Genomic DNA, 25398 nt, shown 5'->3' with positions numbered 1-25398 from the left:
TGGCTGAGAGGTAGCCATATTCTCAGCCTGCCAGGCCAGCTTTCCTCTGCCTGAGCCCAAAGAAACAGCTGCCGTGCCTCTGTCCCTCTCCAGGGATTCACACAGATCAACACCTTGATTCAGCTGCGTCTCACTAGAGTGGCCAACCCTCCAGGATTGTCCTGCAGTCTCCAGAAATCACAGATTAAATCTTAGGTCATGTGATGAAACCTCCAGGAATAAGTCCAACCAAAACTGGCAACTCTAGGAGTGCCAGAAAGGGGGGCGGGGGGGGGGGGCTAGACGGCCATAAGGGTGAGCGACAGGGCAGGGAGCAGAGAGGAGTGAGCGGAGGACGGGGTCTTGGGAGGAAGAGGCAGCGCAGGAGCAGGGCCTCGGGGGAAGACCCAACACGCTGCTGGCTGGTCGTAGGCTCACACCAAGGTTCAGGGACAGACACGTTCTCCCACAATATGCTGCAGAACAATTGCTATTGTTTCACTACTTCATGATAACATTAGGGGCTGCATAATTCTGCCTAGGCAGTTTCAGGGATGCTCTTAAAATGGACATTCGCTGATGGACAGCTGTATGGTAGCCCCCAGAATCATGATTTATTTATCGTTCGATGAGCCAAGGTAGGGTGGTCTGGTGGCTAAGATGCTGGACTGTGATTCTAAAGATCTGAACTTGCTCTGCCATAGACTTCCTGTGTGATCATGGGCAAGCCGCTCCAATCTCTGTGGACCTGAGTTCCCAGCTGTAAAATCAAGGTGTCAGTACTTCTCTACTACATAGGAGTACTGCGAGCAGTTGCGGGGAGCGTATTTGCTGGTGCGGTATAGATTGGCACGCTATCCTCTTGCATGGGTTTCTGGACAAGCTTTTAAAGAGAATAACAAGGAGTCTGGTGGCCCCTTAAAGACTAACAGATTTATTTGGGCATAAGCTTTCGTGGGTAGAAACCCACTTCTTCAGATGCAGTCTCCATACATCTGAAGAAGTGGGTTTTTTACCCACCAAAGCTTATGCCCAATTAAATCTGTTAGTCTTTAAGGTGCCACCGGACTCCTTGTTGTTTTTGTAGATACAGACTAACACAGCTACCCCTCTGACACTTGTCTAAAAGAGAATGTAAATGATCAAGTAATTCCAATATTTCCTTTTTTATTATAATTTCCCCAAATACTGAATTGGCCAGATTTCCATCAGTGTCCACACTGGCATCAACTTGTCTTGAAGATGGGAGCTGCTGGGTATGTTGTCCTGCTGATGACAGTCATAGTGCTGAGTGTTTGGGGTAAGTCGCTCCACGCCCGTTATTCACTTGCAAGCATACCACAGGCAGTCAGATCACAGTAATACCTACCGTTAAGGCATTTCTATTACAAGGGACATTTTTTGGGTCTTATAATTTCCCACAGTTTTCACAGTTTGAACTGAAGTTTCGTGATTGGGAGCAATATTTTTAAAAAGTTTGAGCAAAAGTAGCTCAGATGTTCTTGGATATGACAAAAGTGGGGAGGGGAAAATAAGCTTGTGACTTTTTTTTTTCTTTTTGAACATTTGTGTGACAGGGTGTTTGCCATAGAAATGAGCTGGGGAACCAGAGAACCAGCTCCCCTAGGAATTGGGCAGCCCAGAACTGAGGCATTCTATTTTATTGCAATTTATGTTTTATTTGTAAAATTAGTTAAAAGAGCTACTCTTCTAAGCAGCAGTTGTTTTTAATGTCCTAGAAAAAAGATTTCCAGCTAACACAAGGCATTGAAACAAACTTGCTATTGTAGCTAGTACTCAGGGCTTTTCTGATTTTCTTGCTCAATGTATCAAATGGTTTCATAACATCAAACAGGAGACACATCCAACAAGGAAATAAGATAAGCGCTCAAGCTGTTTGAAGCAGCTGGTAGCTGCAGCTTTTAATAATTTTAAAAAGCAAATGAAATGAAAAGAAATTGAAAAATAGAACCAAATATAAAAACTCAATAAACAATTTAATGATAAACTTAATAAAAATAAAAATTTGATTTCAAAATTTTGAAATATTTCAGCATTTCATTTTGAAATTTTCCAATGCAATTGTTTTGATTTGATTTTTTTTTAAATTTCCACTCCACAGAAAATTGTGAAATTTCTACTTTTTGTTCCAAACAATTTTGGAATGAAAATGTCATCATAATGCAGTGACACAGAAATTTGAATGTTGACCCACTCTACTCATCAGTTTGGGGGAGACATTTAAAACTTCTAAGCCTTGAACATCTGGTTCACCAACATTCCTTTCTGGGGTTCCTTAAAATTTTGATTTGGGGAAGTTCGAAGGATTTGTTGTTGCTGTTTTTTTAATAGTTCAGTTATCATGCACAGTGATTTTCGTTATACTAGGAGGATGATTTTTAATAGCAGATCTGCTCCCTTAGCACTTTGCTTGCAGATAGAATTTAAACGGAATTTCTCCGATGCCGACATGAAGGGTTTCCCCAGTTTAACTAAAGGTGTGAATTTAAACGAATTTAGTTAAACCGACACAACCCCAGTTGTTGACCCTCTTATTTTGGCTTAACGTGATTGGGTGCAGATTTAAGCAAAACTGAAATAAGGGCATTGCTAAGAGTGTTAGTGATGATCATGTAGTATTCAGGCCGGTCTATCTGCCTGAGGTAGAAGTCGAGGCAGTCTTTAGGTGCATGCTTGTTTATTACACTCCCACTCTATCCAGAAACACTTTAGCTTTATCGCTTCTCTCTCTTTTCACCCCATCTGCGTGTGGGCAGATGTAACACACAGTGTCTTTGTTCACACATATTAGTAAGAATATAAAAATATCAAAAGGCAAATGGGCAAACAACTCAAGACCCCACATTCTATCTCAGGCAAATATACAGGCCTGAATACTACATTATCATCACTAAAAGAAAAGGAGGACTTGTGGCCCCTTAGAGACTAACCAATTTATTTGAGCATAAGCTTTCGTGAGCTACAGCTCACTTCATCGGATGCATCAAATAAATTGGTTAGTCTCTAAGGGGCCACAAGTCCTCCTTTTCTTTTTGCGAATACAGACTAACACGGCTGTTACTCTGAAACCTAACATTATCATCACTAACACTCCTAACAGGCATCCCCACTAATTAAACCAGTGCAAGTTTGTGTGTGGACAAGGCGTGTATAATCCCGTAAGCGTTGGATAGGCTCTATACATGCATGTGCAAGAAGGCTAAGGAGCATTTCATTTCTGATGTGAAGATGCACTTGGGATAAGGTAGAGTTTCGAAGGAGCCCACCTCAATCTCCGTGATCAGTGAACGCAGGCAATGAATTACATAGGGCTGTTTAGAAGCTCAGCTCCTTTTAATGCTCAAAATTGTGCACACAATGAGGCAGGGCTCCGCCACGGTGCCCGTTTTGTGCAAGGTGGAAGAAAACAGTAAGTATCCCATAATGGCTTTGTTACATTTCAGGGGGGAGTTGCTGGGTTTTTTTTTTTAAACTCAGGCAATGCCATCGAAAGATTACGAGGACCTTATTGAGGTGGCAAAGTCAAGCACTCAGGAACTAGGAAATGCCAGCAACACCGGTGCAAACCCTGAATTCAGCCCCCCCCGATGTGTTGGCATTGTGATAATTTTTTCCCATGGAGCCCCCGTGCCTCAGTCAATGCACAGGGTGGGCAGGGCTCACAGCACCTGTTGTAAAGGTGTCGGTCCAGAAATCAGAAGAGGTTATGCAAATGATGCAATGCCCTGATTTGCATAAATCTTCACTCTCCCCCAATGATTTCCACCCCTCTGACGCACCCCTTTCTAATTGGCCCCTCCTTGCTTAAATTCCCCCCTCTGTCTCTGGTCGTGGGTGGGGGGGACTAAGGAGAGAGCCCTGGGAAACCCCTAGGAGTCCCTATGTTTTCAGATCCTAGAGCGGTTTTCCAATGTCCTAACCATAGAGACTTTGCCTAGAGCAGGGGTGGGCAAACTTTTTGGACCAAGGGCCACATCGGGGGTGTGAAACTGTACGGAGGGCCAGGTAGGGAAGGCTGTGCCTCCCCAAACAGCCTGGCCCCACCCCCTATCTGCCCCCTCCCACTTGCCACCACCCCCCAGGACCCCATCCCCATCCAATCCCCCCTGCTCCCTGTCCCCTGACCTCCCTGATCCCTATCCCCACCCCTGCCCCCTGACAGGCCTCCGCAGGACTCCCACGCCTATTCAACACCCCCCCCATTCCGCGTCCCCTGACCGCCCCCTCCCGGGACCCTCCACCTCTAACTGCCCCCCCCGGACCCCATGCCCTATCCAACACCCCTGCTCCCTGTCCCCTGACTGCCCCGACCTCTATCCACACCCCCGCCCCCTGACAGCTCCCCCCGGGACTCCCACGCCTATCCAACCCCCCCGTTCCCTGTCCCCTGATTGCCTCCCGGGACCCCCTGTCCCTTATCCAACCCCTCCCTCCCCTGCTCCCTGCCCCCTTACCATGCCACTCACCGCAGCAGGAGCTCGAGCGCTGGTGGCTCAACGAGGTGAAGCTGCAGGGGAGGGGGAACAACAGGGGCGGGGCCCGGGGCTAGCCTCCTTGGCCGGGAGCTCAAGGGCCGGGCAGGACGGTCCCACGGGCCAGATGTGGCCCCGGGCCATAGTTTGGCCACCTCTGGCCTAGAGCACTTCCCACATAAATATCCATTCACCCAGCTCCCCGGCTCAGTGACAGTGGGAGATAGAAGCAGGTGCTGAAGAGGTGAGGGCTGAAATCCGGAGTGATCCAGCCAACCCAGGAAACTGAACGGCTCCGGTGCTGAGTGCAAGAGGCACCTGTGCAAGACATGGCCCCCCCTTGCTTCTCACACACTGCCCACCATCCACCCCCTTCAGTGAATCAAAGGCCACCCCGCATCCCTGTCACAGGCACCGTCCAATCTGTGCACTGAATAAGGCCAGGGTTCTGTGAGGACAGCCTGCGTATCATAGACTCATAGACTATCAGGGTTGGAAGGGACCTCAGGAGGTCATCAAGTCCAACCCCTTGCTCAAAGCAGGACCAATCACCAATTTTTGCCCCAGATCCCAAATGGCTCCCTCAAGGATTGAACTCACAACCCTGGGTTTAGCAGGCCAATGCTCAAACCAATGAGCTATGCCTCCCCCCCCCTCATACTAACACAGATGCACCAGGGAGGCAGAGGTGAAGTTGCACAAGCAAGCTTCGCCAAGACATTTGCCTAACTTTGGAGCGCTGCCCTCTGCAACCTCCGTGGTCTTTGAACATAGAAAAAGGTAGGGAATTGTAGGGATTTTCTTGCTCGTTTTCACGCCTGTTACACTTGCCAAGGAACAACTTGCTCATTCTCAAAGGCAGGACAAAATGAAACAGACGGGATCCCAGTGCATGAATTCACCCGAGCTGCTCATGAAGGCCTTGCCTTTGTTACACAGACAGGAAAAGTGAGAAGGAGCTGAACGGTTGTAGCAAAGGAGATGCCCAGCCTATCCATTTCTTTCAGTCCCCTCCCGTCTCTTTCCCTGATACAGTCACTAGACGCTGCTGAAGGAGGTGTAATTTACAGACCCGCATTCGTAATGTTTTAAAGTACAGTCAACAATGTTCATTCACATGGATGTTGTGCTGAAGTTTTTCAGGGCTCCTCGGGGCGTGGACTGGCCCCCGAAGGCGATGTGGTCTCCGAGAGACCCAGAAACGAAAGTAAATGTGTCGCCGGCCTGGAGAAATTGTCTCACCTGAAACAGCACCTGTGTGACCCACCCCAAAGCAGCTCAACAGGTAACCTCACAGGCGTTGACTTTCATTTTTCTGGGTAGCTGCATCTTCAGCGGTTTGTTATTTAACCTGTTTTCCCCCAGGCTGTTTGTGGGACCTGCTTTTAGCCATTCGCTCCCCGCCCCAAAGACCCTGTACTGATATGAGACCTTGGTGGGGAATGGAAAGTTCTGTTCCGTGGGAGATTCCGACCTTTGGGAATTTTTTTTTCATCCAACTCAGAACCAAGAGCGGAAGTCTTGATGTTTCCTGGGAAACGAAAATGCCAAACAATTTTGATCCAGGACCGTTGCAATGTTTCAGTTTGATAATGTCAAACCCTCCACCCCCGAGGCCCCACCCTCGCTCTCTCTCTTCCTGTCCCCACTCCACCCTCTCCCCGATGCCCCCGCCCACTCACCATTCTCCACCCTCCTCCAAGCCCCTCCCTGACCTGCCAAACAGCTGGTCAGCAGCTACAAACAACTCCTGCTCACACTGGAATGCATTACCTAGGGAGGTGGTGGAATCTCCTTCCTTAGAAGTTTTTAAGGTCAGGCTTGACAAAGCCCTGGCTGGGATGATTTAATTGGGGATCGGTCCTGCTTTGAGCAGGGGGTTGGACTAGATGACCTCCTGAGGTCCCTTCCAACCCTGATATTCTATGATTCTATGATTCATGAATGATGCTCTTTCCCCCTCCAGAAGGCTCCAGCTGCGTACTTTGCCCCCACGACTGGCTGCCGTACAAGGGAAAATGTTACTGGGTGTCTAAAGAAACTAGAATGTGGAACAGCAGCCGTGATGACTGCTTAACGAAGAGCTCTCGTTTACTGGTGACCCAGGACCAGGAGGAGATGGTAAAGTTAATTTTCTTGCAGGATATTGGAGCACTGCGCCATAATAAACCAAATGTGGGAAAACGTAGTTCCAACCCCACCGGTAAGCTAGCAGATATTTTGTTTGAAGGTCAGCGTCTGGGAGTGCCAAGATCCCAAGTGCGGTATGCACGGTTGCCCGTTTGGGTAATATTTAGAAACCTGACACTCCCGCAGGAGTGCTGGAACCTCCCTGCCCTGCCTCTTCCCCCCGAGGCCCTGCCCCTGCCCCACGTCTTCCTCTGAGGCCCCACCCCCATCCACTCCTCTACCTCCATATCCCCCGTTGCTCGCTGCTTTTCCCCTCCCACCCCCCCTGCCCAGGTCAGGAGGGACTTGTCTGCGGAGCTGGGGGTGGGAGCTGCAGCCGCCTAACGATGGTAGGAGACAGACCAGGCTGAATAGGGGCTGGTGCGGGTGATGATCCCCGCCTCCCCTGCTCACAGTAACTGGACTTTGGTTGTCCAGTCGGTAGATCTGACCGGACACTGTCAGGTCTCCTTTTCGACCAGACTTTCCCATCAAAAACCAGGCACCTGGCCACCCTAACAGCATGTTGTGTTGTGTTGGATTTTTATTGCCCTTGGATTAACACTGAAGCAGACTTCAGAGAATTAAAGCACCATTTATTCACCCAGATGCCTGTCTCGTCCACTTTACAGGATTACATACAGACGATCACAATCGAGAAAAATTCTCTTTGGATTGGATTAAACTTTAAATCTCCCGAGAGGACGTGGATGTGGGTAGATGGCTCCCCCTTCAACAGAGACCTGTGAGTTTCCTAATGTTTTTCCTATTTGTGTTTGCAAACAATCTTACTGCCTTGTTTGCGGATTCAGAAGCCAAAAATGTGACACTTCACCTCCTTTGAAATTATTACCGTATGGGAAAGCCCAAGCCTTCAAAACCCTAAATCAGGTCCCCAAAATGGTGAGATTTGCTTAAAAATCATGAGTAGTGGGGGTTTTTTTAATGCATTTAGGGTTCTTTGTCTTTGTCTTCTGGTTTTTGGGGTCATGTTTTCAATCAAAAGGACGGGTAGAAACTTTGTTTTTTAAAAGGCAAGCTGAGATTCTCCCATAATCGCCTGACTCCAAGAGCTGGAACTTAAAGAAAAGCACAAAATAGCATGAGGCTGGCCGTAAAACTGCAAGTGTTCATAGTGCTGCAGAAGGGAAGGTCACAACATGTGTCAATGGAAAGGCTTGGGGGTTTGTGTGTATTTCAGGTGTCGCAATAACCAGAGAGCCAGGTTCAACATAACCTGATGTTCAGGTGAGAGCAAGGCATCTCTTCTAAAACAGTTTGGTTTGAGCCACACTGGCAGATTCTAGGAATTTCTATTAAAGCCCTGGTCATCCGGACCTGAAAGATGTCCCTTCCAGATGAGCAAGGACGTGCGTCTGTGTGCAGCTAACGAGGCCTAGCGGGCACTTGAAAGTTGTAACAGTATCACTGCATCCGTTAGGGGAGGTGAATTTTTACTGGTATAATTATACCATTATAAGGAGGGAGTTCTCCCATCAGCATAGTTAATCCACGTCCCCGAGAGGTGGCAGGCAGGTGGACAGAAGAATTGTTTTCTGAACCTTGCGCTGGCTGCACCAGGAGTTAGGTCAGGATAGCTACGTCTCTCGGGGGTGTGGATTGTTCACACCCCTGTTAGACCTAGCTGTACCAATATAAGTCCCTAGTGTAGGCCAGCATCTAGGCTCCTAACTCCCATGGATTTCAGTATTTAGATAGAAGGGATTTCCATTGAAATCGGTGGTAGTTCGGAGCCTAACTACCTTTGAGGATCTAGGTCTGAGTGACTTGACAAAGGCCATGCAGGGAAATCTGTGGCAGAGGCTAGAACCAAGTGCTGATCTCCTGGGGCTCAGCCCAGTGCATTAACAATAAGGCCAGCCTTCCCTTTGAAATGGGTGGGGGGGAAGAAAGTGACAGCGTCCTGCCCCACGGCACCGCTACAGACCCAACTCCCTGCAAAGTCTAAATACATCAGCAATGACTGGCTCTTTGATTCCACAGCGCAGGGAAACCCAGTGGAAGGGACTGCGGGGTGTTAAAAAGAAACCAGATTGCGTTGGAAACCTGCAGCGCTGAATTAAAATGGATCTGCCGGAAAGATGCGCTCCTGATCTAAGCAAGGCCGTTGCAGAACTGACAGAGGAGAGGCCTTCTGTCTGGGTCTGCCCCGAGAAGATTATTGTAAGGGCTTTGTAACTTCCGTTGTTCCACTGTTTGATGCATCTGGGGCAGGATCCCAGCTGATGTAAATCAGCGCGGCCTCATTGGCAGAGCTGTGGGCCAGTTTACACAAGATGGGGATGCTGCTGACACTGAGGTGGCCCCCGATGGTTGAGTCACTGTTCCAGCTGCATGTTCTCCTGCCCTGCGCTTTCCCCACCCTGCTTCTCTCTCTCGCTGAGATTCGTGGTGGGGACTGGACCCTGCTGTCAACCTGGGTTGTTTAAACCCGGTGCTCACGAAACGCCTCTGAGCAGAATTAGGTGGTATGGTGCTTTCTGTGGTAGGAAGAGGCCCTGGACCATAAGCCCGTGTACCAGAGGTCTGGTATGAGGCCTGAGGCCTGGACTAAAGTGGTCAAAACTTTGCTGACATGAAGCAAAACCAGGTTGTAAGCAAGAGGCAGGCCCTGCTCACGCAGACACATTCCAGGGTGGTACCCGAACACCTCGATATCAGCACATTGCCCACAGATCTCAGGAACACACTGACCCACCTTAAGGACAAAGTCAGATAACAACATGATGAACACAGATGTTTTGTTCAAACCAACCCGTACAAGGTAACGGGTGGCCCCTGGATATATCAGTGGCTGGCACCCTGATCCATCAGAAGTGATACGTAACTTGTTTGTATCTGTGTATAAAGATGTATCTCAGAGACTGTCTTTGTCCGGTCTAGAGGATAGCGGAAGGTCCTGCCACCAGCTGAGCTAGTCCATCACAATGGGCATACGTGTGTTAGCGTACCTGTAATCGTCAAGCCAGGGCATTAGGACTGTGCTTTATTGACAATAAACCTGACCAAGCGCCTTGGCATCTTAATGGATCGTGTGGTCATTGAGCGGTTCGCTCGAGGTTGGCCGTGCGAGCTGTCTGCGCAGAGCTGGGATGGCACACAGGGAGAAAACACACACTAACCCAACCATACCTACGATGGTATTCGATGTCACTTGTGGATCCCCTCAACCTCCCTGTCGTTTTTGGGACTCAGTCTCTTCAGGTGCATTTAACTCCAGACACTGATCCTGCGTCCCTTAAAAAAAACAGATTGTCTGAAAAGTCTCCCGTCACCACCCTGGGGCACGGGTCACTTGCTGGAGGATTCTCTGCACCTTAAAGTCTTTAAACTATGATTTGAGGACTTCAATAGCTCAGATATAGGTGAGAGGTTTATTGCAGGAGTGGGTGGGTGAGATCCTGTGGCCTGCATTGTGCAGGAGGTCAGACTAGATGATCATAATGGTCCCTTCTTACCTTAATATCTATGAGTCTAAGCTGTGAGCTCTGAAGCAGGAGGGTTCGGATCCTGTGTAACTTTTTTCTAAGCAGCAAAAGTTCCTTGTTGCAGCATCGCCTGCCCGATCTGGTTTTGGGCTAGCTGCTGCCTCAGTTTCCCCTCTCTCCAGTGGGAATCTCCGAACCTTCCAGCCTCGCTTGGTTGTTGCAGGGACCTGGCCCTCCAGCTAAGTTGTAAAAGAAAATTCCACTCTTTCCAATGTCTCTGAGGACATAAACAAACACAAAAGAATCTGCTATCCCAGCCTAAAGTTCTCTTCTGTCTTCTTTCCTCTAATTCGTCTGACCATTAACTGAGCAAAGCTCTTTCCTAGACTCTCTCATAGCTCCTGCTGAGGTTCTTAGAGTCTCTACCAAGCATCTATCCCCAGAGCTTCCTACCTGGCATTTCCTATCTTCTGCTCCGCAAGCTTCTCTCCTTTCGCCACCCCTCGAGGCCTGAATTAGCCCCATGACCTGCCTGTCATGTGACTTAGCTTGCCTCCCCAGGTGGAGAAATAAGCAAAGTGTAACAGGTGCGGCTGGGACCCATCTTCCCTTAAAGGGCCAGCCACCCTGTGATAGTCCCATTCTCCAGCTAAATGTCCAGTCCTCCTTTGAATCTTGCTGAGCTCACGGCCTCAATAACATCTTGTGGCCATGAGTTCCACAGGATAATTAAGCAGTGTGTCGATAAAAAAAATTCTTTTCATCTATTTCAAATATGCTGCCTTTCCATTTCATTGGCTGCCCTCTTGATTTGATTGATTTTTTACGTGGAGTAGATGCCTACTGATCAGCTATGCGTTACAAATGAGCATAAGACAGTTTGCATATTTTTTTAGACGGCTTTATTAGGTAACAGCATGTTTCTGTTTTGCCGTCTCTTCCAGGCAGTTCTCTTTTCATTTCCCACATCCAACAGTCTGGCGCAGATGCAATTCTTCTCTGTCTCACAGCTTGACGTGCTGACACCTATGTCATTCAGATATGCACAGTTGCCTCCTCCCCTTACTTCGAACCTGCAACCAGAAGCCACGGAGCTAGAATCAGTCCGTAGCCAAGGCTAGTGTGTCCCACCCACAGAGAGGCATAAACTTGCGCAGATTTTGTTAAACTGGGGGCAGCCCCCTGTGTGGATGGATGCCGTGATTCCGGTTTAAGAGCGTTTTATTTTGTTTTAGCTCGTACCAGTTCCCAGCTGACTGACGCTAAACCAGAATAAGCCACTTAAACTGAAAGAAGAATGTCCAGACAGCCTTTAGCACTGGTTTAACTAAACCGGTATAAAATCACACCTCAAGTCTAACGGGGGCCACTCTGCATGTAGACCAGCCCAGAGACAGACAGTGGAATTCTCCGCACCAAAGCAGAGCCCGAGAGGAAGTGTCTAACCTGTTCTTAAAAACCTCCCACAACAGGGATCTCACAACCTCCCCAGGTAACCTTCTAACTACGCTGATAGTTAGAAGGTTAGGCCATGTCTACACTTGCATTTTATAGCACCCTAACTTGCTGGCTCAAGGGCGTGAAAAACCACACACCCTGAGCAGAGCACGTTTGAGGGCTGTCTCTGTGCTCCCAGCACTCAGAGCTATTCCCCGCGTGGAGGTGGATTACACAGAGCGCGGGGAGAGCTCTCTTCCAGCCCTCGCGCGTGACCACACTCACACACATCAAACTTTGTAGTGTGCACACTTAGCCTTAGACAAATGCCTGTCACGGCTGGTCTAGGTTTACTTGGTCCTGCCTCAGTGCAGGGAGCTGGACTAGACGACCTCCCTCAAGGCCCCTTCCAACCCTACATTTCTATGATTTTGATGGGTCTATGAATGGAGTTTGTAATATGATGCTCAACTGTATCACACTGTTAAGCCACTAGATGGCGCCATGTGTCACATACCCCATTGACGCTAACCCCAGTCATACCTGGCTCAGTATTAAAGGATCATACAGACTGACACGGCTGCTACTCTGAAACATATCTGGTGTGGGTCTCTACAAAGGACACTCTGTAGCCAGTCCATAACCCGGTACCAGAGCCTGGCCTGCTAGGGGCAGCCCTGCCCTCTACCCTGTACATGAAGCACATGACAGAGTATGTTGGAGAGAGAGAACAGAGGGTGGATAACCGGATGCTGATCTTTAACAACTGCCGGTCAGGGATGTGAAACATGAAAACAGCCTGGCAGGAATGTGAAACAAAGCCCTGATGTGGGGAGGCGGGTTGGAACTGGGCTAAGGTGGTTGCCACCCAGAGCGTAACTTATTATTAGGTTTATTAAGGTATAGCCTGAGGAGCAGAGGAGTGTAGGATCCGATTGCGCTAGGTGCTGTACAAACACAGAGTCACTGACTGTCTCACAGCGCTGACAATCGGCGTAGACCTGACAGACACAGGGCAGGGGTAGGAGTGGCACACACAGGTAGCGTGAACGATGGGATGGCAGCAAAGGGCATGGGAGTGGCACCATTTTTATTTATTTATTTTATTTGGTGGGTTAGTGAGGAGGGGCTCAGCTAAGAGGAAAGGGGGGGAGGGGGAAAGGACAGAGCAGAAGAGGGGCAGGGGTGGCGTGAAGCACCTGTGAATACATCTACACTGCAAAGGAAGATGTCACTAACACCAGTGGGCATACCCACACTAACCTTAATCTCGCTAGCATGGGTAATAATCGCAGTGCCCAGGTGGCAGCATGGACGTCAGTGCGAGCTAGCCACAGGAGCGCATAGCCTGTACGCCTGGCATGCATGCACTCAGGGTGCTTGGCTGTGCTGCCAGGCCTACCCCACACTACAATGACACCTCCATCTGGGGTGCAGAAAGACCCTGCAACAGAGTGGGGTAGAGACAAGGGTTGGAGCAAACAATCAGAGATGAAATCCTGGAGGCACTGGGCCAGAGAGGCAGGTAAGGCTGCCAGCATGGTTTTGCTTTTCCATTCTAACCTAAAGACCTAAAATACTGTATTCCTGTTAACTAAAACACCTTGGCTTTCTCTACAAACAGCTGCTGGTTGCATCGTTCCCTCAAGGGGTGAAGTCTCTAAGCAGTGGCTTGTGCTGATGCCAGTTTCAGGAGAGTGGGGCCACAGGGTTCCCCCCCACAACAAACTAAACCCACAAGAGGTGGAAATACTAGTTTTTCACCTATTTTTGACCCATGTCCATTTGTCGAGGTTGATCTCCGTTGTTGATCTCTCTGCACTCTGCACTTCCAACACCAATGACTTAGTACTGAGAAAATTTAGAGCCAGAAACAGACTCACCAGTTGTCAAATTCGGTGCCGTTGGGCCACTTCCACAAATGGCTGGGCTCCCTTCTGAGGCCGATCCAATGGTAAACACTCCCTTTGTAACGCAGAAGGAATGCCTTCAAAACAAACAAAGGGAAAGCCTCTGTCTTTTTGTTTATTTATAAGCATTTCCATGGTGCTCATCCCCTGAGCACTAGCCGCAGTGAGCACCCCTGGGACTCTCTCGTCTCCATTCAGTTCTAGCGTCTGCTGTACGCAATGCTGCGTAACACACAGCCTTTAATGCTTGCCCAGAATTGAAGCTTTTTTAAAAAAAATAAACCCACCGAGCTTCCCAAGCCCACTCCTCTGCTCCGGCTCATAGGAGTACGGAGAGATGCTGCTTTATGTTCTGGGCTGTTGTGCCATTCAGGTTTGTGCTGCGTGGCTGGACACCCCAGCTAAATGAAAACCTGACAGACTCCAGAGACAGTTACTGGTCTCGGGGCTTTAGCTGAAGTTCTGCTTTACAGGTGTTTGGGGAATTCTTGGACACTGTGGGTGTCGGAGCATGTCTTGTGACAGGTATCGCAACCCTCTGCAGTATCTTTGGGGATCACTGTATTGCATTATGAATGGTTTACGATTGACGCCCCGCCCATCACGTCTACCAGCATAGACCGAATCTATAATGCGGGGTGGGGGGGAAACAGCAGGGGGAGTGGGGGGCATTTTAGGCCACCTTCCTCTATCGTCAGAAAGCAAAATAGGGCGCAAGGCCCCCGGCTGGAGACCTCAGGGCTCTGCCACACCCATCCCAGGAAAGGAGCAGCGGAGAGGCCCTACAAGCCGGCTAGAATGGCTGCAGGGGAAGCAGCCAATCAAGGCCCAGGAGGACCTTATAAAAGGAGCTGCAGAGCAGAACAGCAGTTAGTTGCTGCTGGAAGCTGGAAAAGAAGTGACTGTGTACCTGGCTGGCAGCTAGAACGGAGCCAAGGGCAGTTTGCTCGCAGAGCCTGGGGGAACAATGAAGGAGCTCCCGGCTGGCTGCGGACACTGAGCAGGGACTGAGCCGGTGGAGGGCTGTAAGATAGTGTCTCCAGGGAGGAAATCCTGGGGATACAGCCCCATAGCAGGGCTGGACTGATTTAAAGGACGCAGACACACCCAACCAGAGGGGGCGCTCGCAAGAGGTGGGTGCCAACTCTTTTACAGGAATATTGGAGGGAAAGCGTGTTGCTCTCTGTAGGGGCTGGGGGTGCTGGAAGACAAGGCTTTATTGTAAAGGGGACGAGCTCACTCTACAATGCCCAAGAGCCGGGCAAAATCAGGCCCTCTCTTCAGTCAGCCACTCCTCCCGTTTGCCCATCCATATGGGACCACTGACTGCGCTGAGCTGAGCGGGGAATGAACTCCCTTTCATCTCCAGGAGATGAGCAGGACTGGAGCTGTGTTTCCCCACTGAATTCCTGCTCGGAGAAAGAGCTGGGGCAGGCGGACCATGAGCCACTTCAATCACGCACAGGCTGCAAAGCCCCAGCTCCAGCCAGGGACCTGGAAAGATCATTCGCTCTGCCCTCCCGGCACGGGACGCACAGGGGCCCCTCACGCTGCAGGGCCTGGGCGCTGTCCCACTGGCTCACATGACAGATTCTGTCTAGGCTGGAAGACGTTATGGGCCTGGTGTCAAACATAAGCCATTCATCATTGGCGCTGCCATGCCAAGGCCCGTCTAGTGCGTTCACAAAACACCTGGGTCTCTCACCATCTCCAGGCTGCTGTCAATCCCAGCCAGGGAGGCGCCGTGTGAAGAGCAGTAGCTCTGGCTGGCGGTCCAATTCCTTTCGTCCTCGGAGAAGAAGTAGCACCGTCTTTGGTAGCCAACCCAGCCATCCGGACATGATGGGACAGCCGCAGAATCCAAACATGACTTCCTGGTTCTGACTGAAACAGAGAACGTAACACAGGGGCTGTCCCCTCCTCATCTCTGTATCCAAGGGGAACAAGTAGGATAATCCCCTTAGGCCTCAGAGAATCCCCTAAGCAGCTCTGGCAATTGCTTGGACGCAGTGGTGGGCGGTGATGTTTTCAGTATGGCAATTCCACACCCGCATGCAGGACAAGACCTCCCCTTCCAAACGTTTCACAAATGGGGAGGGGGCGCCGAAGATGCTCCTCGCTCGGGGGCGCCATTAGGTCTAGGGCCAGCATTAAAAAACAAGTAGGAGGCAACTTCAGGAGCTAAGAACTGGGAAGCCGTTTGGCTAAGCTTTTCCCGTTTGGCTGCAGCGCGATGCTGGCTCCCCCAAACCTCACGAGGACGTCCACTCCAGGGCCTGGAGATGTGCGCTCGAGCCAGCTCCAGATCTGAACAGAAAAGACAGAGAGCGAACCCATAAGAGCTGCGCACTCACCTGCCAGGATGGCTGTGGTTGCGATTAAACCCGAGATGAGGACGGTGACGGCTGCGACGATCGTAAGTGCTGTAGGTTTCCCGAGCCTGTAACCTGAAAGAGACCAACGTATGAACACCCCTGGGGTTGCTGCAGTGGGGAGGAATCGGAGTTATTTATTTACCATGGCCCAGTGCAGAGACAGGGGACGGTTTGCACACCCCCCTAGTCAAGCAAATGGACAGTCACGAGCTTCTTGGTAGATGAGAGTTTGTCGCTGTCTCTGATCTACCCTGCACTGAATATGGGATTACGAATTTCCTCCCAAGCTTTTCGACAGCATTTATCACCGCAGTAACTCGGCGAGAGATTTAAACGGGTAACGATTAGAGACCGGCATGGAACAAGCCAACCTGCACCCGGCGCAGCTAAGCTTTTGCCGTCATGTCCCAGCGAAACAAACGGGGATATTCCGCCCTGAACCAGAGGGGGAGAGACAGGGACACAGTCCCAAATGGGTGCCGCTGGCAAGCCCACAAAATGCCCCTGCACCCTGTTACACAGCCATAAGCGCCCGGCTGCAGGGCAAGTTGTAGCAGTCCCTGCAAAGCAAGCAGCGGGGCTCATAGGAAGCCGGTGGGGTGATCAGATCCCTGCTGCGTTCGCAGGCAGGTGTTGGGGCTGCTGCACCCAAAACTGAACATCTGGCTTCATCTGCAGAAGCCGCAGTGTTTCTCCCAGGCAGAGGGGCTCCACCTACCTGGTTCCTTTCCTTGCTCTTGGTCTCCACTGCTATTAAGGGGAACATCCAGCTGCTGTTCCTTACAGATACCCAGGCCATTGTACATGCTTTGTCTTTCTGGGTCATTCTCTGTTAAAAAAAAAATCACAATTCTGCTTGAAGTTACAGTGATGTAATTGAATGATTAGAGGGGGGGAAATTCTCTGTGGTGTGTTTCCTTTGTGTGTTGGACAGCAGCTTGTGTTGTTATTATTTGTTATCTGCATTATGTTAGGGCCCGGGTCCCCCTGTGCTCCACGCGCCACACACAACTAACAAAAAACTGTTCTCTGCCCCAAAGAGTTTGCAATCTAAAGGCGGGTCGACACTTAAAATGCTGAGTCGGCACAGTTGCACGACGGCTGGTAATAGCTCACCTTTCCCGATCGCTCTGGTTACAGTCTCTACGGTGACACCCATTGTTTCATGCTCTCTGTGTATACAGAATCTCCCCACTGTATTTTCCACTGCATGCAGCCGATGAAGTGAGCTGTAGCTCACGAAAGCTTATGCTCCAATAAATTGGTTAGTCTCTAAGGTGCCACAAGTCCTCCTGTTCTTTTCACTTTAATGAAGACACTCTCAGCGAAAGGGCGAGAGCTCTCCAGTCAGCCGACAGGATACTTACTCCACCTCCCTGAGAGGCGGTAGCTATGGCGACAGGAGCAGTTCTCCCGTTGACAAAGCGCTGTCTACACTGGGGGTAGGTTGGTATTACTATGTCGCTCAGACGGGTGTATTTTTCACACCCCTGAGCGACGTAATTATACCAATAGACGGCTGTAGTGTAGAACTGACCTAAAGACCCCAATCCTGCAAACACTGACATGCCTATTTAACGTCACACACTGAGCGGGCTCCTGGAAGCCAAGGGGGCTACTCACAGCACGAAGCATGTGCATTCGTTTTGGCAGGATCAGAGCCTACCGATCAGACAAGAGGCAGCGGGTGAATCCAACAACGAGATGGGAGGAGCCCTGAAATGGTTCTGATGATGGTAACTAGTACATCATGGGTTCCATCGGTTCCCCTGTATAGTCAGTCAGGTTCCTGTTTTGTTTCATGTGTGAGTTTCACTCAGCAAAAAGGGAGTGAAAAACCAGCTCATGACTAAAGGACATTTGGTTGTAAAAAAACCTGGCAGGGAGACTCTGGCTTAAGTGCGGAAAACCACAGCTGGTTTTATCTTATTTATTAAAACTGATTTGGTTTCAGGTTGACTGTATCTAGGGGAACCTTACGTTTTTCTCCCTTCTAAATTTGTTTCATACCAGACAATACATTGCTACCAGAGGCCAAGATCTGAATTGCAGGGGGTATTGTCAGTTACAGGGAAGTGAAGGGATCACCCTAAAGCAGTGTTTCTCAACCTGGGGGTTGCGAACCCCGGGTGTGGGGGGTCACAGGCAGAGCCATCCCTTGGGTAGGGCGACTCGGGGCAACCACTCCGGACCCCACGCTTTGGGGGCTCCGTGGGCTGGTGCAATTGGCCAGCGTGGTCGGTCCCGGAAGATGAATCTGTCACTTCCGCAGGGCCCACCATCTTGCTGGCAGTTAGTGGAGACAGCACCTGGCTTGGCCACCTGTGTTTTGGTGCAGCGAGTCCCCCGCCCTGGCCGGAGCCCTGAGCCATGGGGCACTATGGCCAACAATAGCCCCATGTTGGCCAACAATAGCCCCACGGTAGGCGCCAGCATCTGCCAGCAGCAACTGGTGGCCCAGCACCAGGCCGGATCCGTCCCACCGGCCCAGCCACCAATGCACAGCGGGGCCCCTAAGCCGGTGGGGGCAGATTTGTCCCAGGCCCTGCACCCCCCTAGGGACGGCCCTGGTTGCAGGATGGGTTTAGGAGGTCACAAGAGCAGTGTCAGTGTTAGGGAGAGGCACGCTGGGCAATTGCCCATGCCCCCCTCTACAAGGGGGGCCCCACGAAACTAAGTTACATGCTTCCACCCTGGGCAGTGGGGCTCAGGGCTGAAGCTGAAGGCCGAGCCCCGCTGCCCAGGCCGGAAGCATGTAACTTAACTTCATGGGGCCCTGGGCAATTGCCCTGCTTGCCACCCCCTAATGCCAGCCCTGAGTCTTTAATCTTTTAATTTACTTAATGATATTTAAGGGGGGGGGGTCACAGTTTTTCCAAGTCTTAATTTAAGGGAGAAGGTCACAATTTTATTGTAAGTCCAAAGGGAGTCGCCAACATACAAAGGCTGAGAAACACTCCCCCAAAGCAAAGGTCAGTTCAATGGCAGGATGTGTTTCAAAATACTTTCAGTTTTACTACTGACTTGAATCACAAGCAATGCAAGGGGTCCCTGCCCCCCGCCTGTCTTCTCTTTGGTCTGAAACTCGTTGCAGTCCCCAAAAGAGGCTCAGTTTAGAGACCAGACCTGGCTCATTCCTATTCTTGGTGTCAATACTGCCTAGTACACCGGGGTGCGGTTCGATCCTCCCGTCCCACAACCCCAGTCTCTCCCTGCCCCTCCCCTCCCCCCCACCCCTGTCTCTCCCCTCTCTCTGCCCCTCTCCACCCCTCAGCTAAATCACCCCTAGGCTTTGCAATATGATTCAAATCCCGCTCTCCCCACTCCCTAAATAATGAACAAGTATGAAAACCGGGCTCCTGCTCCCCACTTCGCTCTGATCCCGGAGAAGTGAACTTACCGAGTTCCAGGACTGAAAGAGAAAGAACAAATATAGTCACTGAACTATATACTGCAAAACTCCACCCCTATGCTGTGCACTGTAAAGGAGGACGGCCTACAAAGTGGCAGCTTAGCTACTTGGTAGCTAAGGACAAAGGCCCTGCCCTACCTCACAGGGTAAATACAATAAAGATTACGAGATCGAGGGACGTGATCGTTCCCCCTCTATTCGACATTGGTGAGGCCTCATCTGGAGGACTGTGTCCAGTTTCGGGCCCCACACTACAAGAAGGATGTGGAAAAATTGGAAAGAGTCCAGCGGAGGGCAACAAAAATGATTAGGGGACTGGAACACATGACTTATGAGGAGAGGCTGAGGGAACTGGGGATGTTTAGTCTGCAGAAGAGAAGAATGAGGGGGGATTTGATAGCTGCTTTCAACTACCTGAAAGGGGGTTCCAAAGAGGATGGATCTAGACTGTTCTCAGTGGTAGCAGGTGACAGAACAAGGAGTAATGGTCTCAAGTTGCAGTGGGGGAGGTTTAGATTGGATATTAGGAAAAACTTTTTCACTAGGAGGGTGGTGAAACACTGGAATGCGTTACCTAGGGAGATGGTGGAATCTCCTTCCTTAGAAGCTTTTAAGGTCAGGCTTGACAAAGCCCTGGCTGGGGTGATTTAGTCGGGGAACAGTCCTGCTTTGAGCAGGGGGTTGGACTAGATGACCTCCTGAGGTCCCTTCCAACCCTGATAGTCTATGATTCTATGAGATACCGACAGTGGCAAGAAAAGTACCATAGAAGGAGAATTGTGTGGGTGATCGGGGGTTGTCTAAGAAAGAATGTTGTGACACAGGCTCATCCCTACTGTTCCCAACAAGTAGGGAACAGCCCAGTTCAGTGAGGAAACCTAATGCGGGGGAAAAGGCCATTTTCATTTCTCTGTTCCAAAAACACCAGCACAAATCCTGCGTCAGGGCAAAATCAGAGGCACACCGCACGCTTATCATTGTATACAGAGCACCGAGGCCCCGGCTAAGATCAGGGCACCACTGTGCAAGGTGCTGAAGTCGTGCAAAGCGAGAGGCACTCCCTTCTCCAAAGAGCTTACAATCCAAACACAGCATCGTCTCTTGGCAATAACTGCAAGTAGCAGATCCCCTCGTAGATTCCAAAGCCAGAAGGGACCGTTGTGATCATCTAGTCTGGCCTCTTGGATAATGCAGGCCAAAGACCTGCTCCGAAAATAATCCCTAGAGCCGAGCTTTTAGAATAACCTCCCATCTGGATTTAAAAATTGTCAGTGATGGAGAATCCCTCAGGACCCTTGGTAAATGGTTCCAGTGGTTAATTACGCTCACTGTTAAAGAATGTCCTGTTATTTCCAGTCTGAATTTGTCTAGTCTCAACTTCCAGCCATTGGATCATTTCAGACCTTTCTCTTTTCGATTGAAGAGCTCATTATGAAATATTTGTTCCCCATGTAGGTACTGATAGACTGTAATCAAGTCACCCCTGAACCTTCCCTTTGTTAAGCTAAATAGATTGAGCTCTTCTATAAGGCAGGTTTTCGAATCCTTCAGTGATTCTCATGGTTCTCTGAACCTTCTCCAATTTATCAACCACCTCCTTCAATTGTGGGCACCAGAACTGGACACAGGATTCCTTCAGTGGTCACACCAGTGCCGAACACAGAGGTAAAATAATCTTCTGCTCCTCCTCGAGATTCCCCTGTTTATATCTCCCAGGATCGCCTTAGCTTCTTCAGCCACAGTATCGGACTGGGAGCGCATGTTGGCTGATTATCCACCATGACCCCCAAATCTTTGTCAGAGTCCCTGCTTCCCAGGGTGGAGTCCCCCATCTTGTACGTATGGCCTGCATGCTTTGTTCCTAGGCGTATGACTTTACCTTTGGCCGTATTAAAATGTACATTGTTTCCTTCATCCAATTTACCAAGTGATCCAGACCGCTCTCTATCAGTGACTAGTCCTCTTCATTGTTTACCACTCCCCCAGTGTTTGTGTCACCTGCAAACTTTGTGAGTGAAGATGTTACGTTTTCTTCCAGGTCACTGATAAAATTGTTAAATAGTGTAGTGCCAAGAACTGATCCTGCAGGACCCCACAGGAAACAGATACGATTGGTGATAATTCCCCATTTACAATTACATTCTGAGACCTGGTGGAGGGGGTAACATATTTTATTGGACCAACTTCTGTTGGGAAGAGAGGCAAGCTTTCAAGGCACACCAAGCTCTTCTTCAGGGCTGGGAAAGGTACTCAGAATTGAAAACTTTGAGACTGAAAGGGAATTTGCTAGGTCATCTAGTCCAGTCCCTTGCCCTGAGCCAGGACTAAGTATTATCTAGCCCATCCCTGGCAGATGTTTGTCTAACCTGCTCTTGAAAACCTCCAATGATGGAGACTCCACAACCTCTCTAGGCAATTTGTTGCAGTGCTTTGTTCAGTTAGACAATCTCCACACACAAATGCTTAAGGAGACTCCACTCTCAGGTCAGTGCAAACCTGGAGTAAATTAGGGGGGTCACTCTGGATTAACTCCGGGGCCACTGAGATCCGAATCCAGCCTTGACTGCAGTGGGGTCACTTTACATTTACACCAGGGTCACTGAGATCGGCATCCAGCCCTAACTTCATCAGCTTCACAGAGCTGGCTGCCCAGATCCTCTTGCTGACCACAGGGAAGGTGCCCACTGCTGCACCCTGGATGCCTCTGCATGGCAGTCAGTCTGTGCAGACTATGAAAGCCTTCAGAATCAGTGATCCCCAACCTCCCCTTTTGCAGCCCTACCTCTGGCTATTGCCACTGGCTGCAGCAGAGAATTTGGACCTAAAAATTTTAGGGACAACATAGGCAAGGTCATATGTTTATGGAGGAGATGGTATGATGGGATAACATGATTTTGGTAATTAATTGATCTTTAAATATTCATGGTAAATAGGCCTAATGGCCTGTGATGGGATGTTAGATGGGGTGGGATTCTTTCCTGGGTATCTGGCTGGTGAATCTTGCCCATATGCTCAGGGTTTAGCTGATTGCCATATTTGGGGTCGGGAAGGAATTTTCCTCCAGGGCAGATTAGAAGAGGCCCTGGAGGTTTTTCGCCTTCCTCTGTAGCATGGGGCACGGGTCACTTGCTGGAGGATTCTCTGCTCCTTGAAGTCTTTAAACCATGATTTGAGGACTTCAATAGCTCAGACATAGGTGAGAGGTTTTTCGCAGGAGTGGGTGGGTGAGATTCTGTGGCCTGCGTTGTGCAGGAGGTCAGACTAGACGATCATAATGGTCCCTTCTGACCTTAGTATCTATGAATCTATATCTTTTATTGGCCCAACCTCTGTTGGTAGAAGAGACAAACTTTCGAGCTGCACAAAGCTCTTCTCCAGGTGAAGGAGTTGGTCCAGTAGAAGATACGACCTCACCCACCTTGTCTCTCTCACCTCCTGGGGCCAACACAGCTGCAACAATGCTGCAAACAACTTGATATTTTTGTCCATCAACCCAGACAGGCGTCTCAGAGGGCTCCAGTGAAAGGAGAGAACTTACCCTGCAAAGCAACAGTGATTCGTTTCAGATGCCGTGCTTTTGAGTGCTACAGAAAATCCCAACACAGACAGATTAAACCCTACAGCTCTCTCAGAATAAGAAAGAGACAGGAGGCAAGCAATCAACCCCACTCCTGCCCGAACATTACAAGGGTGGTCGATGGGTAGAAACGTTCCGGGGATTAAGAACAGTCTGGCTTTGGAAATAAACTATTGGGGCGGAGTCAAGAGGAAAGCTAAAGAGGATCAGTGTGGAAAAGCACAAAAGAGGAAAGAACCAGGACAGACTAAACCCTACACACAGGGGTAAAGCCTTTACAGGATGCTGAGAACAAGGAGATGTAAAATCAGTGCCCTTCTCCTTTCTCTGCAGTTATGCCAGTGAGCCGGTCTCCAAAGGACACTGATGGAAAGATGAACGGAATACAACTACTAACCCTTCGGGGTGCCCCTCTCTTCCTGAAATCCCGTTGTTCACTCACTGCAATCATTCCCTGTCGGGAAATGCCAGGCGAGCTAGCATTTAAAGGTTGGGGTAAGAGGGGAGGTCGTGCAGAAACCCAGGCAGTGGGAGAAGTGGGATCTCCTCAAGCAAAAACCTGAAATGTAACATGAAATTTATAGCGGCAGTCGGAGCAGCATAAGGTGATAAGCATCTGGTTTATGATACAGGGTGGATGAGGAACAAGGAAGAGATGGAATTCTGTCCAGCTGGCTGTTACTGATTGGCAGGATAAAGTACAGCGTGTCTGAGTTTCCACCGCCACCCGCCCTAGTCTTTCGTCCTGTTTTCTGGTGGGGAAATGAACCGGGGGGTTGGGGGGAGAGGAAAGGAGGAAACCCCCAAAATCAAAACCCGAGATTTTTTTTTTCCAGTTTTCAAAAACCAGAACAAAGTGAAAAACGTTATTGCAGGCTGAAACACAATGTCAAAAATCAAAGAACGCTGGCAGGATCGAAACCGCTCACAGGAAATTGGGTTTGGTTGAAGAGGCATATTTTGTCCAAGAAAAAGCTCTGCTCCCAAAGCACTTTATAAAGGTGGGTCAGTATCAGTATTTAACAGAGGGGGAAACTGAGGCACAAGAGAGGGGAAGTGACTTGCCCAACGTGCCACAGGGAGTCAGAACCCCATTCTAGCAACTAGACCCCACTCCCCTTCCAGAGCTGGAGCTAGAAGCCAGGAGTCCTGGCTCCCAGCCCCCCTGCTGTAACTACTAGACAACTGACAAAAACTAACAGGAGGGATTGCTAGTGATAGAGATGCTGTGAGGAGCAGAGTGTGGGAAGGATTTGAGTGTGTAAAACACTACACAGGATAATTATTGTGCACTCAGATGAATCCATCCCATAATAAGAGTGGATCCCTCCTCCACTCTCCCACACACTCCCCCCAGTAAAGCGGAGAGAGGTGCTGAGGCAAACATCCAGGAGGAGGGAGTCCCACACCGAGGAGCATTGCCATGACACCACCAGCTAACCTGACGCTTGCTGGTGGGACCCATAAAAGATGGGTGAGTTAGAGCCAGATGGTGCCCAAGGAACAGGTCTCGGTGACAGTGGGACCAGCTAAGCCAAAGCTCAAGGCAGCTCAGGTCCAGCTCTTCTGCATAACCAGTGTCTGTGCTCTGGGACCCTGATCGAAACCCCAAGCAAGTCAATCACTGATGTCAGTGGGCTGCCTTGAACCAAGACCTGCCTGATTCATGGATGTTAAGGTCAGGAGGGACCGTCAGATCATGTAGCCTGACCTCCTGGATATCACAGACTAGAGAACCCCACCTCATTATCTGCTCAGTGAGCCTAGTAACTTGTATTGGATTAACGCATCTTCCTGAAAGGCATCCAGGCTTGGGTTGAAGACATCAAGCGATGGAGAATCCACCGCTTTCCTTGGCCACTTGTTCCAGTGGTTAATCACCCTCACTGTAAAACATTTGCGCCTGGTTTTGCCTTTGAATTTGTCTGACTTCAACCACTGGCTCTTCTTCTGCCTATCTCCACTATATTAAAGACCCTCTAGTACTTTCTCCATGTGAAGGTACTTACACACAGGAATAACATCATCTCTTGATCTTCTGTTTGATAAACTAAACAGACAGAGCTCTACGTTTCCTCCATCTTCTCTCGGCTGCAGGGAGCCCTGCAGTTTCTAGACACCCTCATAACCCCACTGTGAGGGAGGAAAGTGTTATCCCCTTGTTAGAGGTGGGGAAACTGAGGCCCAGAGAGATGAAAGGTCACATAAAGACTCCATGGTAGTGGTAGGACTAGACCTAGTAACATGTGAACAGAGCAAACAGAAACATTCTGAAAATATTTCTTAGTGGCAAGAGGATATTTATTGGATATTTATTGGATAAGAGGATATTTATTGTGTAATAGTCTCCCCAGGAAAGGAGCAGAACTAGGACTGGGTGAAGTGCAGGAGAACCGACTGTAGGCACCAATCCATTCTCCGGAGGGGTACACAGCATATGATCTAAGCAGCTACACCTTTATTGAATTTGATGCAGGAATCAGTGGGTGAGTTTCTCTGGCCTTATGCAGGAAGTCAGGTGAGATGATCTGGCCTTGAAATCTAGGAGTCTTCTCTGGTTTCTGCGATTCTCCTAAGCTTTGCATGTTCCTTTCTTT

The 25398-nt window shown here is 49.7% G+C and overlaps 2 protein-coding genes across 2 annotated transcripts in view; both read right to left on the bottom strand.

Annotated features, from left to right (window-relative positions):
• The window catches only part of LOC140898184 (killer cell lectin-like receptor subfamily B member 1B allele C), a 117269-nt gene that overhangs the window by 35601 nt on the left and 56270 nt on the right, over nucleotides 1-25398 (bottom strand). The window lies entirely within an intron of this gene.
• On the bottom strand, nucleotides 10976-19252 carry LOC140898182 (C-type lectin domain family 2 member D). Its single transcript, XM_073311610.1, has 6 exons — nucleotides 19213-19252; nucleotides 16531-16641; nucleotides 15792-15884; nucleotides 15143-15321; nucleotides 13411-13514; nucleotides 10976-11163 (listed from the first exon to the last, which is right to left on the bottom strand). Exons 2-6 carry the CDS (start codon nucleotides 16616-16618, stop codon nucleotides 10983-10985), a joined length of 645 nt encoding a protein of 214 aa, XP_073167711.1. The 5' UTR covers nucleotides 16619-16641; nucleotides 19213-19252; the 3' UTR covers nucleotides 10976-10982.

The sequence above is a fragment of the Lepidochelys kempii genome, chromosome 14 (assembly GCF_965140285.1).
Source record: "Lepidochelys kempii isolate rLepKem1 chromosome 14, rLepKem1.hap1, whole genome shotgun sequence".
Lineage (NCBI taxonomy): Eukaryota > Metazoa > Chordata > Testudines > Cheloniidae > Lepidochelys > Lepidochelys kempii.
This window is presented reverse-complemented; position numbering and strand designations above follow the sequence as displayed.